Consider the following 19,827-nt stretch of genomic DNA (forward strand, 5'->3'; position numbering starts at 1 on the left):
TCTTTTAATACGGAGAAACGAGGAGACTCGTTATGGTACTGTGTGGAATGGTATGATAGCAGGAAATTATGCATCGCTAAAACCAAAAAAGATAAACCAAATAAGTGGCAAGAGATCTGGAAATAATAGAAAATATTGGCCATAAATAGTTAATGGTGGAAATGTAGTGAAACAATATGGATTTAGTTTGGTGAATTGAGTGGAGTGTCAAAAGGGCTCTGGAGCCGAAACCGGTTTGGCTCAGTGGATAGAGCGTCGGCCTGCGGACTGAAAGGTCCCAGGTTCGATTCCGGTCAAGGGCATGTACCTGGGTTGCGGGCATATCCCCAGTAGGAGATGTGCAGGAGGCAGCTGATCGATGTTTCTCTCTCATCGATGTTTCTAACTCTCTATCTCTCTCCCTTCCTCTCTGTAAAAAATTAATAAAATATATTTTAAAAAAAAAAGGGCTCTGGAAAATGCACTGCTACTAAGAGCTATCACTGTGATGTCTGAATCATAACCAGCCATTGCAGTTCAGTAAAGGTTAACATTTGGACCCCTTTTTCCTGAATCTCTGTGGCTGTCATTCTCGCCTAAAGTTAAAGAACAAGACTCACTGGATCTTTCTGCCAGCCCTCCCACATTCCACTCTGTTTCTTCCTGTGCACTTTGCTCAGTAAGCAGCCCACCCGCAGCATCTTCCCTCTTTGATCTTGCCAGTGCCTCTTTCCCACCATCCCTAAAACAATTACCCAAGTGGTGGCTCAGCTCTGGATCATAAGACAGCAACCAGCCAGAAGCCTGGGCTGTCTTGAGTCTTCTGAGTGAATATGCCAGGCATCTGTCGAAACCCTCCAGTGAGGTCAAATTAGTGGGGGCAGGGGAAGGTCTCTATGAATGGGCGAATACCATGGTTGCTGTAGAACACAAAGTTCTTTTGACTTAGAGTTTAATGAGCTGCCACTTTAATAGCACCTACGTGTCCTGAAAGATAAGGGCAAGGATGGAAAGGCACCTTTTGCCTCGGCTGGCTGCCTGCTGCAAAGGCTGAAGATTGTGGCAAGACCTGGATAATAATGACTCACAAAAAGAAAAGATCAGCTCTTTAGCTAGAGTGCTAACCCCTTCCTGGCAAGATACTCCTTCCATGCCAGCAGAACAGGGTCCATGAGAGAATATGTGCTGAAATGCACAGGGGAAGCTGTGATTGCAAGAGAAAGTTTCCTGTAAGCCTGAGGCACCATTTCTGTGTAGAGCTTAGAACACAGTGAATAGAGTATCATGGGGAAGAGACTTAATGGGATTAGAAAGGTGGAATGGATTTCAGGAAAAGCATCTAAATGATGACTTTGTAGAGAGACATAAATGCATGCAAGGGTCCTCAGAACATGAAAGTAGTCATGATATTCCCCTGATCATCTTTTTAAAATCCTATATAATTAAGAGGTGATATGCAAATTGACCTCCATGCCCTCACAAGATGGCTGCTTATGACCAGGCCAGCAGGGGGGTTAGTGAGGGATGACCAAATGACTGAACAGCAGGCTGGGTGGAGTGACCTGGCTGGCAAGGGGTTAGTTAGGGACGACCACACAACTGAACAGCAGGCTGTGTGGGGTGGCCAGGCCAGCGGGGGAGGGGGCCATGAGGGATGACCAGGCCAGCAAGGGGGGAAGTTGGGGGCGACCAGGCCAGCAGGGGGGGCAGTTGGGGTTGATTAGGCTGGCAGGGGGCAGTGAGGGGTGACTAGGCCAGTGGGGGGGCAGTTGGGGCTGATTAGGCTGGCAGGGGGCAGTGAGGGGTGACTAGGCCGGTGGGGGGGCAGTTGGGGGCAACCAGGCCAGCAGGGGGAGGCAGTAAGGGGTGACCAGGCTGGCAGGGGGGGCAGTTAGGGGCGATTAGGGTAGCGGGGGGGAGCATTTAGAAGCAACCAGGCATGCAGGTGAGTGATTAAGAGCCAGCGGTCCAGGATTGTGAAAGGAATGTCTGACTGCTGGTTTAAGCCCAATAATGGGGATTGGACATCCCCCAAGGGGTCCCGGATTGGAGAGGGTGCAAGCTGGGCTGAGGGGACCCCCCCACCCATGCACAAATTTTGTGCACCTGGCCTCTAGTTGAGATATAATAGACATGTAACATTATATTAGTTTTAGGTGTATGATATAGTGATTCAACATATATATTGATCTGACCATCTTGATGCAGTGCAAAATTATTACCTGAGTGACCTTGTACTTAGTAGTCTAACAAAATATTTCTTAGACAAAAGGCTTAATTTGGGTAAATTCCCCTATTTCTCACTTACTAAGTAGACTAAGTTTTTTTTTTTGGAAGAACTTCTAAGGAAAATCCAAATTACTTGTTTATATGAGACATAGGTAGGCATCTGACATATCACTCTGTCTTCAAATATGACCTTACTTGAGCCATCTCAGAGATAGGAATACATTTTCTATTCATGATACCCTTCTTGATTTTGAAATGTTTACTAATTTTGTTAAAGAATCACAATAAGGATTCCTTACTAGATTAGTTACAGAGCTACCTATTCACCTTAAATAGCTCCCTAATGTTCCATACTTAAAACTTTTACCCCAAGAAGAACAAGGCCTAATGGGGGTTGAGTCACAGCAGAAAAGCAAAACTTCAATGATCAATTTCTGTATTTGAGGATAAGGGAAGAGATGTTTTCCTTTGCATATTATAGAGGAGCTAGGACTAACACCACCTATGTGCAAATCTTGCTCTGATAGGCTGCTAAAACAAAAAGGGAAATAAGAATCATTGTATGTTCCCTGAGATGTGATTTCAAGCCTCTCTGTGTGCTAGAGGTGGTCTCATTTGAGAGTCTAAGAGACATTACATGGCCTCCACCTCTGGATTCTGTCAGGGAAAAGGTTCCCAGCCTGCTCTCCCCATCAAATGTTCCACCCCCTTTAGCAACAGCAACTTACATTTTCCCAAGATCTAGGCCCCATGAAAAAGTATAAGTGAGCTTAGGACTAAAAAATTAACAATAATTGATTAGCTCATTTGAGATATCTGGCCACTAGATGCCATCATTTAATCCTAGTCCAATATTTAGGACTTCTCCTTTAAATTATAAACTGTAAATCCATGTATTTGGGGGGCAGGGCCCTGGAAAACAACTAAAAACCTCTGAAACAAGTGACCAGGAAAGCCTCAGAAGTTTGAAAGCAGAAATATATTTCAGGCAACTGTTTCAGTGAGGGCTGCCCAGTGGGAACTACATATTAACATGCTCCCCATACATGTATATTACTTTCATAATTAATAACCAGTTACCACCGAGCCTTCAGACACTGCAAACCAAGATGCTTGCAGAATCTTTGTCCCCATTTATCTCCAGCTAGATGGACACCCTTCCTGGAGGGGCAGAGCAAGATTTTTTTGTACACCCCAACTTCAGAGCAGTGTGGATGAGCTTCTCATAGTCTGCTGAAAAAGAGGGGCCCAATAGGTACAGCAATTATTTTAAATTAAAAGATGCAGAAGTTACTAAATCTGAACAAGCGCCCACATTTTCTTTTTGGGAGTGGAACCAAAGGATGATTCAGACAGGGAGAAAGGCAGCAGGGTCTAGGGAATGAAGAGTCATGAGATTCCAGTTTTATTCCTGGCTCTAACCAAGACTTGCCATGTGACCACCAGCAAGCTACTTCTTCTCAGCAGGTCTCTCAGTTTTCCCTTCTTTAAAAGGATACAGTCTTATCCTCATCCTGTAATTTACTCTGTGATTTCCTTGTAAGAAGCGGGAGGAAGGGTATATATGAAGTACAGCAAAAGGCTAAAGGCTGTGCTAAGCTCCTTAGACTGGGACACCAGAAATATATAAGTACTCCTCATTTACAATAAAGCATCTTAGTGGTATTTCTGATGCAGACAACTCATGAAGCAGGACATTAGCCTAATTTTATACAACCTGAAGTTTAATAGTTAATCAATTCAGGCTCAAGGACATCATAGGTTAGGTGGTATTACCTACTGAAAAAGTATAAACCCACAATCCAGCTCCAACAAGCATTTTAATACCCAAGAAAGGAAGCAAAGTATACCTGTAAATAAGATCTCTAGGAACTAGAACCATTCTTACTGAGAGGGAGAAGAACAGGTAATGAATGAAGGTAGGAAAGATATCTCACTTATAATAGTTAGAAAGCTGTGTTTGCAGTGTCTGAGGGCTTCGTCACTAAATACTTTGGTTTCAAGTTTATAAAGCTTTCAGCTAATTTTAATGGAGGCTACTTTTTTTCTTAAAACAATTTCATTTTAGCCTGACCAGTGCTGCTCAGTGGTTGGGCATCGACTTATGAATCAGGGGTTTACGGTTCAATTCCCAGTCACAGCATATGCCCGGGGTTGTGGGCTTGATCCCGGGGGGGGGGGGGGGGGGCATGCAGAAGGCAGCCAATCAATGATTCTCTCTCATCATTGAAGTTTCTCTCTCCCTCCCTCTCTCTGAAATCAATAAAAATATATTTTTAAAAAACAATTTAATTTTAGAATAGATAAGTCAGTGAGAAGTGAAATTTTCTTTACAAAGTTGTACTTTAGCACCAATTTTTTCTGGAACATACCAACTCCCACAAGTGCAAAACATCTAAGAGTTAGTAGTACAGTGGGGCCTTGACTTACGAGTGTCCTGACTAACGAGTTTTTCGAGATACGAGCCATCTCTCTGCCGATTTTTTGCTTTGAATTGCGAGCTAAAATTCAGGTTATAAGCCAGCTTCAGATACCCCACCGCTAGTTGGCACAGCGAACATCACAGTGAACGCCACAACATCAGCCCAGCATCACGTGTCTCACTCGTTCACTTTTTGATTTGACATACGAGTAATTTGAGTTACGAGCTCCATCACAGAACGAATTAAACTCGTAAGTCAAGGCCCCACTGTACTCCAATACAATGACAACTGACATCCAAGATCAATTAACGGCAAACCAGCAGCAAAGTTCCCTCTATTTCACAGAAACACAGCTTAGTGTGGAGATCTAGTAACATCTAGATGAAGACTAATCAGATACATATTAATCATATGCTTAGTAGTTTTGGGGGGGCCCTTGCATTTGTCAATGGAAGACTCCATCCTTGCACACAAATAACTGACAACTTCACCCCACTACATACCTACATTCCAGAACCTGGCCAGTAAGAGCAAGGACACAACTTTTGGCCCGCCATAAAATGTAAACTGTCCCTGGGTCTTATCCTGTTGGAAACACCCCAGATTGTTTTCATCCTAAAATAAATCTGCATAATAAGTCCAATTACAAGCAGCAGATCCATTAAGATTCATTTTTTACCTGAGGGGACAAACATCCCACTAAGCTTGGGGAGACAAGAACCATTCCGATTTCAAGATTCTAGGAGTACTTTAAATTATTTGAAATCATTTTCTAACTCTTCCAAAATAAAGCACTGTAAGGGCAGGAATTCATATATATCTCCTAGAGGCCCAATGCACGAAATTTGTGCAAGAGTAAGCCTTCCTTCCCCCAGCTGCCAGCACCAGCTTCCCTCCAGCACCCGGGACCCAGGCTTCCCTCACAGCCCCAGCTTCATCTGGAAGGACATCCGGAAGGACGTCTGGACTAATTAGAATATTATGCCTTTATTATTATAGATTATATATGATATATATACATATATATTACTTATATATATGATTTAGATATATGATTTATAGATATATAAATTATCCTATCTAGTAAAGAGGGAATATGCAAATTGACTGTCATACCATAACAAAACTGGCTGTGCCCACAGTGGAGGCAGGAATTCCATAACACAAGATGGCTGCGCCCATAGCAGAGGCTGAGTTCCCGAAATGAGCCTTAATGAGCAATCAGCAGGGACCTGAGGCTGCGTGGCACTGGGCAGGAGCAGGGGACCTGAGGCTGCACCCTCCGCCTGGTGGGGCTTGACAGGGGAGCTCAGGCCACGCCCCCTTCCCCGGACCAGGGGACCTCAGGTGGCGCCCCCCACCTGGCAAGGCTTGACGGGGGTGGGGCCGGCTGGGTCTGGGTCTTGCACAATTTTGAGGCACACGTGAGTGGGCAAAGACTTGACTCTGGTTTCTGGGCGTGCCCCAGACTTTGACAGCAGGAAGATTTTCATATACATTTTACTAATTTTCTTTCATCTCTGACACTTCTATTATAGAGAAAGGGCAAATAGCAATATTAAAAATATTTCCTCTAATTAATTCCCTTTTAATGTGAACAAATTTCATGCACCAGGTCAGTAGTAAAATAATCTACACTAATAAAAGAGAAAAATGGTAATTGGCGTACGACCGATACCCTTTTCATTGGCTAATCAGCGAGATATGCAAATTAACTGCCAACTAAGATGGCAGTTAACCGCCAACAAATATGGCGGCTAATTTGCATATTGCAGGCAGGATGGTACAGCGCCATCCGAGAGCGGGTTGGGGGTGTGAGTGCCAGCAGTCGCCGGAGACCCGATCCCGCCAGCAGACCCAGACGTGGGCCGGCGGGGCGGCTGCGGCATCTGCCTGCACTCATGCCCCCAACCCGGATCCGATCCCGCCGGCAGACCCGGACGCGGGCCAGCGGGGCGGCTGCGGCGTCCGCCCGCACTCACGCCCTCAACCCGCAAGAGCGGGTTGAGGGCGTGAGTGCCGGCAGTCGCCCAGAACCCAATCCCGCCAGCAGACCCGGACGCGGGGGCATGAGTGCCGGCGGTCGCCCAAGACCCGATCCCACTGGCAGACCCGGATGTGGGCCGGTGGGGCAGCTGCGGTGTCAAACCGCACTCACGCCCTCAACCGGCGAGGTTCAACTCCTCTGGCCAAGGCATCAGGCCTGGGCGGGGGGCGGAGCCAGCAATCAGAGAGGGCTGGGGTCCCCTGCCCAGGCTTGATGCCTGGGCCAGAGGCATCAGGCCTGTGTGGGGGGCGGAGCCGGGGACTGCGGGGATATGATGGTCCCCTTGCCCAGGCCTGAAGCATGGGTCAGAGGCATCAGGCTTGGGTGGGGGGGTGGAGCAAGCGATCAGAGGGAGATGGGGGTCCCCTGCCCAGGCATGATTCCTGGGCCAGAGGCATCAGGCCTGGGAAAGGGGCTGATCAGGCGATCGGAGGGTGATGGGGGTCGACCCCTCTGGCCGAGGCATCAGGCCTGGGCAAGGGCGGAGCCAGTGATGGGGGGGAGAGGGGGGTCCCCTGCCCAGGCCTGAATCCTGGGCCAGAGGCATCAGGTCTGGGCCAGGGGCAGAGCCAGCAATCGGAGGGGGCTGGGGGTTCCCTGCCCAGGCCTGATGCCTGGGCCAGAGGCATCAGGCCTGGGCTGGGGGCAGAACTAGTGATGGGGGGAAATGAGGGTCCCCTGCCCAGGCCTGAATCCTGGGCCAGAGGCATCAGGCCTGGGCCAGAGGCAGAGCCAGCAATCGGCGGGGGCTGGGGGCAGAACTAGTGATGGGGGGAAATGACGATCCCCTGCCCAGGCCTGACACCTCTGGCAGAGGTGTCAGGCCTGGGCAAGGGGCCGATCCTGAGATTGGAGGGTGATGGGGGTCAATGCCTGAGGGCTCCCAGTATGTGAGAGGGGGCAGGCTGGGCTGAGGGACACCCCCACACACACACCCAGTGCACGAATTTCGTGCACCGGGCCCCTAGTAATAAAATAAAATTATTGTTACAAGTCACAAGCCTAAGGCAGGGCTAGGTGCATAGTAAGAACTTGGGTGGAAGGTGTTAGCTTACTATATGAATGAGCAAATGGAAACTTCTCTTTGACTTTGGTGGTTTTCCATTCTGGAGCAAAAGGAAAGAACTTGCAGAGAAGAGAAATCAAAGCCACACAAATCAGCACAGCTATAACTAGAAGTAGCAGGTGGGACCTTTCTGTTGGAGGACTGTACAACTGCCAGTTCACCAAAATGGGGAGCCCCCAGTGCCCTTGATCTTCCAGTTCCTCCACCTCGGCTATCTGAGGAAACTACACATACCTCTTCCTCCAGCTTTACCACCTTGGCCTGAGCATTGCTCAGGGCCTGGTCTCGGATTTCAATGTGTCTTCTTTGGTCCTCGTTGGTAGAACGGGCAGTGGCCAGCTCGGTTTCCAGCTTCTCCTTCTCCCGCATGCTCTCCTTATCTATAAGTACATGAAATGTCAACACTACCATTCTGAAGCTGGCTCAAAACCTTACCTGAGAATAACTGTCAATCATACCCATTACTAAACATTGCAGTGTTCTAGCACACAGATAAATGAACCAGATAGACCCAGACTCTATCACTGGCTTTACCACTAACTTGCAGTGTAAATTAAGAACAGTCACTTAACAGTGGCTGTTGAGCAGAAGCAATGAGAAAGTAGAAATAAAAATTGTTATGAAATTTTATATTTTCAAATGGTCTTGTATTGGTTAAAAAAAAGAAGCAGCCCCCGCCCCATTTTCCCCATTATTGCCTCATGAAAGTATATTTAATCAATCTAAAAATTATATTTCACAAAATGCACAAAAAACTCAAATCCCACCCTGTATTAATATTATTTTTTAACTGAGATCAATCTATAATTGCATTGTATCTACAGATGACAGTGACACATCTGGTTATTCTCCATGCCTTTCTAGGTCTTTCCCCTTCTAACTAGGACAGACTTCGTACCAGAAGCTCAAATGAGCAGTTCTGATTCTCATTTGGAGGTAGAGTACTCTTCCTCTCAAGACCTTAATACTTAAGTTGGTAGGAGAAACTTTAATAGGACAGCCTCACCTTCCTTCCTATTCTGACTTTACATATCTATTCATGTGCACCTTGAAAAGAAATGAATATTTGTTGAGTACTTATTGTATACCTATATTACACAAACTTTATCCTCAGAACAACCATATTAGGCAGGCATTATTCTCCTCTTCTCCATTTTGCATATGAGACTCAGAGGAGTTAGTAACTTGCACAAAGTCCGACAATTGGTAATATAAGTAATGGAGATCATAATTAAGGTCAAGTTGTTCTAAACTCTTTCTAGCGAAACAGGCTGCCTTAGCCCAGGGTCCAGTTGGTTTGGCCCCTACAGTAGTTTGAGCACATTCTCCAGGGAGGCTTTTCAAGAGGGCTTTCTTGGCTCCTGCCACAGTTCCAACCAAAAGCAAAGTCCACAGGCAAAAGAAATTAAAGGGCCACAAGTCATGCCCTCTTCCCTGCCTATAACATGGAGTCCACTTTTCCCTTCTAGAACCATTTAACAGTCTTTCACTCTGCTGTTAGTACAGTTTAATCTGCTAAATCATCACATATTCTAAATCAGTAACGGAACTACAAGGACACCTGAAATACCAACTCCACATAGAGAGGAGTGCCAACTAGCAGAACCAGGGCAAGAAACCATACATTTTTCTGTTTTGTTTTTTCCTGGGAGGCTGCCACCCTGTCCACCAGTGAACTAGCTTCTAGAGTAAACGTGACACTGGGAAAGCAACCTCAAAATGATTTACAGTAGGCACTGATGACACCAGAAAAACCACATTCCTTACTTCAAGACATACTGACAAAGGAACAGCAGATTCAGGGAAATGATGAAGAAAAATTCCCAGTTCTGAAGCCAGAGCACAATGGAGCAACCATTAAGGGAGGGGGGTATTGCAAGAGGAGATCAAACACACTTGTAAAAGCTGACTGGAAGCTGCATGGAATGACTTGAAAGGGTCATGTGCAGGCCCAGCAAAGATGAGGCCTGACAAGTCCCACCAAGCACTACTCCAGCTGGGAGCCATACTGAGGGAGGCTGGGGGTAGGGACACCCACTAAGGACATCTGCAGAAGTGGGGGTAGTTCATGTTTCCCCCGAACTCATTCTCCCTATGGACTCAATCCACTGTGTAGTTTTTATTGCTGGTTTTATTGTGGCAATTGGAAAGAATAAGGCATTGTCTTGCTGGGTGGAGTCCATTGGGGACCGATAAAGAAGAGGATTAATTCATTGTCCTGGTCTTGGGAGTATTTCCAGACAAAGGAAACACTATTTTAAGGAAGACATAGCTCTGCCCTCCCCCATACCCTCCATCTCTGTAGTCAGAGTCACTAGTTCAGGCCATAGCAATGGTCCCCCTCTAGCGACCCTTGTAATCCACCAAGGTATGATGATGATGTGACAATATAAGGTGTTTTAACTAAGGGAGCCCCAGGAGCAGGTGGTTTTTCAAACACTAATCATCAATCCTGCAAGCTAATCCCATCTCCACCAGCACATGGAGCTTTCAACAACAAATCCCATCAATATTAAAAGACCCTATGGTCACTAAGGTTCTTTTCAGATAGCCACGCGACAAATGCAGGGACTTCAGGGGACTTTTCTGGTTTTATACAGAAGGAGCCATGTGCATATCACTAAATGTTGTGGCAAGCAGCCTTCTTGGCCTAGGAAACACACACACACACACACACACACACACACACACACACACAAATTCTCCTAACTTCATGCTTGAACAGGAAAAAATACTTCCTAGATGACATCCACTCTGCCCTGACTTTTCAAGCTAAATAGAACTGTGTGCCCTTTCCCACACCTCATTCCCATCCGCACATTATTATCTGCTGCAAAAGCTTTCAGACTTACTTTTTGCAAAGAGCTGAGAGATGGTTTTTCTGGTATCCTCTGTCCCCTCATATTCTTTCTCCGCAAGCTGTTTGTTGGCAGTCTCCAGACGCTCTGTGGAATTCGGACACAATCAACAGAGCCCCATACACAAACTTCCATGCACATGCTGTTGGCTCTCTCAATACTGAACTTGGGCAAACAAGCCGACTTCTTCTTGTTACACAAAAATGGGTGACACAGACATACGTTTGTAAGTGTAGATCCCCAAACAAAACTAGAACATCGCAGGGAAAGAGGAGTTGAGTACTTAACACTTTTGGTCCACGCTGACAAAACCTAAGTGCAGAATTCTACATTTCAACAAAGGAATCTATCCCTGAATATGTATCTTTCATTCACCTAAAGAAAAAGCATCAGAGTTATTATAAAGTCTTTAAAACCCTGTCCTGTCAAAACTGGAAGGGACCATAGGCAGCATCTATGGAGGACATCACTATTTCAAGCTTGCTCTGCCAAAAGACTTGGCCTCTGCAAAACCTATAAAGGAAGAGAAACAGCACCAATTGTGGGGGCGAGCCGGGTGAGTCCAGGACTCCCAGGATAGGTACCAACTGATTAATATATCAGCTCATCCCACTTTGATTATGCAATCTTGGGACCAAGTACTATTGTAGTCACAAAAAATATGCCCTGCAATTTATTAATCCTACCAGTGGACTGAACTAACCTAAGAGCCTCAACATGTGCTCCATAGCCCTTGCCTTCTACATCTCCTCTGATGCTTCAGAAGTGATTCCCTCACCTCTCAGATCCCTGTTAAAGTCATGCATCCTACGGATCTCCCCCTCAAGCTTGTTTCTCATGGCTTTCTCCAAGGCTTCTCTTTTGGAGGATGACTTCACAAGGTTCTCATATGCCTCTGAGACACGCTGGATTTCTGTCTCCACCTGAAAACAAAACCAAAGGAAAGATAGTGGGGAAGATTGGAGCTCAATGGAAAGATGGTCTGAAAACATACATGCAAATCCTTAATGACAGCTTCCCCCAGAGCTTTATTGATGTCCAGGAGGCATAACACAGATTAGGAAAGTTTCCCAGAAGGACAATTATCTCACTGGCTCAGGACAATTCCACAGGTTAAAAAAAAAAATACAGTGTCTGTCTTCAGAGAAGGTAGTAGGAGAGAATAAATATAACAGTATAAAATGATTACCATATCTTAATTAAGAATTTTTTTAAATCTGAAAATAATAATGTATATAGTATGTAGGTAATGTTACTCTAGAGCAGTGGTTCTCAACCTTGGCTTCACATTAGAATCACCTGGGAATCTTTTTAAAATCCTGATTTCTGGGCCTCATCCTCTGGAAATTCTGTTTCTTTGTTATGGGGTGGGGCCACAACATTAGTAACAAAGAAACAGAATTTCCAGAGGATGAGGCCCAGAAATCAGAATTTTAAAAAGATTCCCAGGTGATTCTAATGTGCAGCCAAGGTTGAGAACCACTGCTCTAGAGTGCTCAAAGGGCTTTCACGTGTTTACTAGTATTTGGATTCGCCTTGATATCTGCCTTCACAAGGACTCCTGTCCCCATTTTAGTAGAGAGAAGAGCGAAATTGCCTTTTCGAACGTGACAGTAGTGGCAGAAGCAAACTGTAAAAACTCTAAGCCTCAGACTCATGCAGTAGTTCCGTTCAATTTAACAAATACTTACCAATGGCCAAATAAGGGACTATGGGGTATCTAAAAATGAGTGAAGATATTATCATTGGCCTCAAGGAGCTTTTTAGCTAATCAAGTAAAAGAATATAGAGAAAAAAAAAGAGACAGTAAGAGTAGTCCTATTAAGTGTAAGGAAGGAAGAGGTTATTCCTGGTTGGGGGTGAGGGGAGAGGAGGACAATTTCAGGGAGGAGGTGGCATTTAAAGTTAGATCCTAAAAGCTGGATCAGATTTCAATGAGCATAGGTGAGTGGAAGGGTATTCTATTCTGAGTTTGTGAATGCATTCCCAGAGTGACCAGTAGTTCTATTTGGCTGGACACTGTGGGGTACACAGAGGGAAGCTGATGAGATCTGGCTGCAAAGATAGACTGGAGTCAGATCATAAAAGGGCTTTAATGTCAGGCATTTGGACTTTATCCCATAGTCAGTGGGAAACCAGTACAGATTTTTTAACAGAAATTCATAATCAGAGTTGTGTTTTATGGCACTCTGGCAAATCTTGTAAAATGGAAAAAACAACAACACAAAACATCAAAGAGAAAGAGTTTTGCCCTGAATCAGCCCGAACAGCAAGAAAATAAGAAATTAGACTCCAAAGTCTTTCTGTAACCAGTATAGCTTCATTGCACATATAATAACCACAGGACTATTTGCATATAATTTGAATAAGACAAATAAGTCCCATGGTGTATTAAGCAATTTTCAAAATAAATGTGATTCTTGCAACCGTTCTACATTCCCTCTCAGTTTTCCACTATCCTCCTTAACAAAGCTCAGGGTGCTTTATGGGGAGAAATCTCAGGCTGAAAGCCTGGGGGAAAGGTGTGGTTACCAAACAACTCGGATTCCACCTGCCCCAGCTCCAAAATTATGCCTGATGCAGGACTTCCTGCAAACAAATGAGGCTTACACCACAGAAAAGAGCAGACTTGAGAATGTTTTTCTCCTTGCAGATGGCACCAAGATAACAGCACAGAAGGGAAAAACTGGTGAATGGCATTTAGAGACATGATCTGCAAGGCTTGGGCCTGATAAAGCTTCTGCGTGAAATTCAAGTGCTGAGTAGAGAAAATAAACATTTCCATTTGAAAGAGCAGCTTGGTGTTGGTCTGCTCTGGGAAGCCTTAACAAAGCTTTCCAGTTCTCCACAGAATGCCACACCTGGAAGGCAGTCCCTCTACTCAAGTTGTTCAGAGTACTATTTCAAGATCTTGCACCAATCCTTTCCCTGCCCCCCCCCCTGTATAGATACTGTACCCTCCAAAAGGGCAAGTTGTACGTCTGTAAACAGAACCTTCCAGGAAAAGAAGTCACAGGAGGGCATATCCACTAGTCTGATCTACGCAACGGTGGCGGCTGGGGAGAGGGCAAGTGGTGGTGAGTTTCCAGACTTATTCTATCTACTTATACCCCTCAGAAACCTTGGGCCTCCTTATTCGTTCTAGACCAGCTGGTATCTACACCTCATTCTCCTCACTTTTCTTTTCCTCTTCTACCTCACCTGTGCTTCTCATCCACTGCAGCACTGGGTTGGCTTCACTTCCCCCAACACTCAAGGTGTGTCAATTACACTCAGTTGAGGCAACCTTACCCATACTTGGGAACAAACACCACAAATCCTATTCTGCCCCTCTTCCTTCCACCCACCTCCCCCTCAAAAAAAATCAACATGAATCCATAGGTGAAGAGGGACTACAGAAGATCTGGGTCTACCCTTCAGTTACTACATCAAAGATGTGGCTGGGGCCACCCTGAATAGAGAGTTTGGGGAAGGGTATCAACTGTTAAACCTAATCAGCCAAACTGGACCAGTCTGCCTCTAGGGTGTGAATATGATCCATTTAGTGAACCAATGTGATGGGGTGGGGGTGGGGGTATTGTTCAATGAATGAACGGGGAAATTTTAAAATTGGGGGCAAAGTCAGGGAGAAAAAGTTCTCACTTGACCCCACCAACACCCATCCTGACTTGGGAACATTGGGGGGAAATGTTTTTACTACATAAAAATACTTAGCTGACAGTAAGTCTTCCTCTCTCCCTTAAGACCCAGATTTGGTGTTTACAAATTCTCAGCTTGATTCAGGCCCCTGAAATTTCCACTTGCGGGTGTCTCCTAAGGACAGAGTTGAACAATACCAGGCAACATCCCTTCCCTCCCCCACCTTCACCCTGACCTCCCTAAACAGTTTGCATTGTCGGGAGATCAAACCACAGGAGCTCTACAATGACAAAAGCTGCAAAGTGGCTGCCAAAGGCATAACCCTATTCACCAACAGCCACTGGAAGCCAAAAGCTAATGTTCCTAGCTTAGAGCACTCAAGAGCTCAAGTCCCAGCTGCAGAAGACAGGAGGGGCCCAGGAAAGAATGTGAACTGGGGACATACATTCCTTTTTCTACTTCTTCAGCCTAGGGCTGTCACCTGTCACCCAGCTGTGGTGCTAAGCCCCTCCAGCACTCTTCCACACACACCAGAGAGAGAAAGAGCAGATGTTGAATATGAGCTGCAGGGAAGGACCAAAGGAAAAAAAAGGATAAGGAAGCGGGTGTTGAAAAAGAGTTACCATGGGAACTTCCACTTGGAAAAGTGCTCTAAGCCTTTTCCAGAACAAGGCAGGGCAGGATCTAACTTCAGTGGTGATATTTTTCTAGAAACTATGATTTTGTACTTAGGATTCAACTTCAGTATTAACTATAATCAAGACAAAAAGTCTTTATGCTGGTAGGTTCTTCATACGCAGACATCACCAGTGTTCTTGACTTTATGAAGAAGTTTCTCTGCCTATTGGGATTCTAAAACAATCAATCAAGTTTTCTTAAGGCTATGGTGTCTAGGAAAACTTCCTCCTCGCATAAATATAAAATGTTACTTCTCCTAGAAAGAAAGGTAGAGGCTTTTTCCAAAGTTTCATCTATATCTAACCTTCAGATATAAGAATCCTTACCCTAGTCGGCTTGTGGACCAAAGGGTCCCAGGTTCGATTTCAGCCAAGGGCACGTACTTTGGTTGCAGGCTCCTCCCGGCCCAGGCCTTGAGCAGGGCTCCTGCAGGAGGCAACCAATCAATGTGTTTCTCTCACACCGATGTTTCTCTCTGTCTTTCCCTCTCTCTTCCACTCTCTCTAAAAGATCAATGGAAAAATATTCTCAGGTGAGGATTACCAAAAATAAAGATATAAGAATCCTTAAGACCTGCACATAAGTGATGCAGACTCCCACAAATGGAGACTTTTACATCGATATTAAACATATAAGATCTAAAGGAGACTCTAATATCCCAATACTGGGGCCTCACCTTCTGCAGTCTTGCCACCTTCTCGTAGCATCCTTCCAACTCTTGCCGCAAGTTCCGGTTCTCATCTGAGAGGATCTCAACCATCTGCTGGGCTCTGGAAACAATGGCAAAAGGGTCTGCCGGCATTGGATGATAAGAAGCAGAAGACTGCTGAGCCCTAGGCATAGCTGAATAAGCTTCTCCTGGCTGTGGCTGCTGCTGCTGGTGATGGTGGTGGTGGTGTTGCTGCTGCTGCTGACTCAGGCCCGGCTGGGTGAGACGGTAAAGATCACTCTGGTGAGACTGATTAGGAAGGAAATGTTGCTGCTGCCTAGGTAGGTGAGCCGAGTGGTCTCCTTGGTTTGGGACCAATGGATGTTGAGCAGGAGATAATCTAGTGGATGGTGGAGACTGCAGCAAGGACAAGGAACCCCCAGATGTGAGGGAAGAAGTAGGGCTGTGAAGCTGAGAGTTCCTGGTCGACAACGGCAATGAGATGTCCTGTGTTGGCCTGTAAAACATGGAGGGTATATTAAGGTTAAGCTCTTTCTGAAGGCACTGGGGGAGAAGGGCACAAGAAAGTGACATGAGGAGGCTTTCAGTCCCCCCCAGGACAGCTGCAACCTGAGAAGCAGGCAGTATTAGACTATGGAGTCTCTGCAAAGACCTCCACAGTCCTTTCTAGGTCTGACCTTCTATGACTGCCTGACAGACAGACACGTCATCCCATAGATTGAGGATTGAACCAGATGATCTCAAAAGTCGCTTTGTGAAAATTAAAGTGATGTATGCCTATACACTTGGCCCAAGTAGGAGCATTTTAAATGAGTCTTCTTCAAGTTAATTTTTCGCCTCATTTTAAACTAAACCTTTTCTGACATTCTATATGTGGTCTGGCACACGTAAAGAGTCAAATTTAGAAAATATGTTCCACTTGCCCAAAAGGAAATAGTGAACAGCAGTCAAAAACATCCCTCATCTTGCTATCTGCAACTCTCTTGATACTAATACATATATTCACAAAAATGAGGATAAGTAGATACTTTTTAGAGATACCAAATAATTGTTATTGATTACAGTTATTAATAACTGACTGAGGGAGAAACCAAGATGGCGGCATAGGTAATCACCTATATTTGCGGCCTCTCACAACCACATCAAAATTACAACTAAACAGCAGAACAACTACCACCCAGAACCACAGGAAAGCTGGCTGAGTGGAAATTCTACAACTAGAGAGGTGAAGAAAGTGCATTGAGACCGGTAAGAGGTGCAGAGACTCAGAAAGTGCTGGCACCTAGATGTGCTGTTTTTTAAACCGGGAGGGCGATAGAAGCTCCCGCTTGCTCTGAATTCCAGTTACAGGCGAGACTCTGGGGGACCCAGACATATACGGGGAGAAACTGGACAGTCTGGCATTGGGACAGGAACTGAGGGCGGCTTACTCTTAGAGGTGCTCGCAGCCTGCATTCATTGTTCCTGCACGGGTGCACTGGACGCAGAGAACCAGGGACTTCTCCGGTTCAGGGAAGCCATTGCTGTCTGCTCTGACCTGGTGATTCCAAGGGACCCCGCCCCACCCAATTTACAACCCCACCCATGCTGTGCTTATGGGCTTTTGCATATGAATGGCCTGTCCTTTCACCTAAAACAAACTGCAGCTGGGTCAGAAAGCCCCAGAGATTCCAAAAGAAGGCCCACTACCTGGCAGCAGTGACCTTGCTTCACAGCTGGGCCTCCTCTGGGTACTTCCAAACCCCATACAAAGAGGAGGAATCTGCAGGTGTCTCTGTAGCTCCTGCTGAGCAGCCCCAGACAGTGGCTGACCTTGCACCTCCTTGGAGATGATAATGAATTACAACTCTTCACATCCATAAGAGACACACTCAAGGGGCAGACTCAGTGAGCACCAAAGCCCTACTGAAGCAAGTCCTGCCCATAAGAGTGTCGCCTGCACAACAGATCTTCCAGTGTAGACATAGCTGGTCACCACAGCCATTTGGCCTGGAGGTCAATTCCTCCCAGTGATACCAACAGCAATTAAGGGTTAGCTACAACAAGACTGTACAAAGATCCCACAAAGGAGTGCACCAAGAGCATCCACCTCAGGTGACTGGAGAGACTGAACCATGGGCCCTATAGGACACCAACCACGCAAGGCCACTCTATCAACTCAAGGAGACTTAGCAGCTAACCAGTACATAGAAAAAAACATAGGGATGTAGCCAAAATGCGGAGACAAAGAAATAAGTCACAAATGAAAGAAATGGATGAAAGCAAACTACTGGATATAGAGTTCAAAATCACAGTTGTAAGGTTACTCAAGAATCTTCTAGAAACCTCTGAGAAATTTAGTGAGACCCTCAAGGATATGAAAAAGGAGCAATCAGAAATTAAGCATACACTGACTGAAATAAAGAATAATATACAGAGATCCAGCCCTAACTGGTTTGGCTCAGTGGATAGAGCGTGGGTCTGTGGACTGAAGGGTCCCAGGTTTGATTTCAGTCAAGGGCATGTACCTTGGTTGTGGGCACATCCACAGTAGGGGGTGTGCAGAGGCAACTGATCGATGTTTCTCTCTCATTGATGTTTCTAACTCTCTATACCTCTCCCTTCCTCTCTGTAATACATCAATAAAAATATATAAAAAATATATATACAGAGATCCAACAGCAGATGAGAAGATCCCAAGAATCAAGTCAAAGATTTGAAATATGAAGAAGCAAAAAACACCCAACAGGAAAAGCAAAAAGAAAAAAAAGAATCCAAAAATATGAAGATAGTGCAAGGAGCCTCTGGGACAACTTCAAGCGTACCAACATCCGAATTATGGGGGTGCCCAAAGAAGAGAGAGAGCAAGATGTTGAAAACCTATTTGAAGAAATAGTGACAGAAAACTTCCCCTACATGGTGAAAGAAATAGACTTACAAGTCCAGGAAGCACAGAGAACCCCAAACAAAAGGAATCCAAAGAGGACCACACCAAGACACATCATAATTAAAATGCCAAGAGCAAAAGACAAAGAGAGAATCTTAAAAGCAGCATGAGAAAAACAGTTAGTTACCTACAAGGGAGTACCCATACAACTGTCAGCTGATTTCTCAACAGAAACTATCCAGGCCAGAAGGGAGTGGCAAGAAATATACAAAGTGATGAATAGCAAGAACCTACAACCAAGATTACTTTACCCAACAAAGCTATCATTCAGAATTGAAGGTCAGATAGAGAGCTTCACAGACAAGAAAAGGCTAAAGGAGTTCATCAACACCAAACCAGTATTATATGACATGCTGAAGGGTATTCTCTAAGAAGAGGAAGAAAAAGATAAAAGATAAAAATTATAAACAACAAAGTGACAACAAATACATATCTATCAACAAGTGAATCTAAAAATCAAGTGAATAAAAAATCTGAAGAACAGAATAAACTGGTGAATATAATAGAATCAGGGGCACAGAAAGTGAGTGGACTGACAATTCTCAGGGGGAAAGGGGCTGTACAGGAAGAGGTTGGACAAAAATCTTACACCTATGGACGAGGACAATGAGGGGGGTGTAAGGGCATGGGGTGGGGTGGGAACCGGGTGAAGGGGAGCTATGGGGGGAAAAAAGAAGAACAACTGTAATAATCTGAATAAAGATTTATTAAAAAAAACTAACTGATACTTATTAGGTAGCATTTAGAGTTAGTTCCTATAGTTAGTAGGATCTAACTCTATTTGTAGATAGTAGTAATAATACTATGGCCTCAAGGGGATTATAGGCAACACTATTGTACTGATTTTTGATGTACTGAATCACAAAATGTAAGGACTGTACAGGCCTCAATGAAATAATTTAGTCCAACTCTGTCAATGGACAGAGGGGGAAAATGAGGTCCAGAAAGAGGAAGCAAAATGCCAAATATTACAGAGTGAGTTATGGTGGTATCAGGGTAGAACCCTTGTTTCCCAATTCCCATTTCCAGGCTCTACCCAATACCATAATATATTGATTTCCTCATGCTGATGTTCAGATTCGTAGCCTATTGCTTACAGAAAGTTCCAGGAAGAGAACTTTGGTACATTGTTCAATGTGGTTCTCTCATTTTTATATCTAAAACTGGACTACTGGCCATTAAGAGAAACAATCAGAATATGTGAATGGATCATTTCTGTCATCATCACCACAAGGAAGAACATCTATCAATGTACACACAAAAGCTTATACACCCCACCCCAAGCCCATGCCCAATGCACCTCATATGCTCC

General features: G+C 45.0%; 1 protein-coding gene across 1 annotated transcript in view; it reads right to left on the minus strand.

The window, feature by feature from the left end:
- AMOT (angiomotin) overlaps nt 1-19,827 on the minus strand; it is a gene marked incomplete at both ends in the record, with an annotated part of 48,869 nt that overhangs the window by 20,032 nt on the left and 9,010 nt on the right. Inside the window, 4 exons of the mRNA XM_081081974.1 lie at nt 7,979-8,124; nt 10,597-10,689; nt 11,381-11,525; nt 15,596-16,085. Of these exons, the coding sequence (XP_080938100.1) occupies nt 7,979-8,124; nt 10,597-10,689; nt 11,381-11,525; nt 15,596-16,085 (874 nt within the window). The remainder of the gene's footprint in view (nt 1-7,978; nt 8,125-10,596; nt 10,690-11,380; nt 11,526-15,595; nt 16,086-19,827) is intronic.

Source organism: Myotis nattereri (genome assembly GCF_964212035.1).
Source record: "Myotis nattereri genome assembly, chromosome: X".
Lineage (NCBI taxonomy): Eukaryota > Metazoa > Chordata > Mammalia > Chiroptera > Vespertilionidae > Myotis > Myotis nattereri.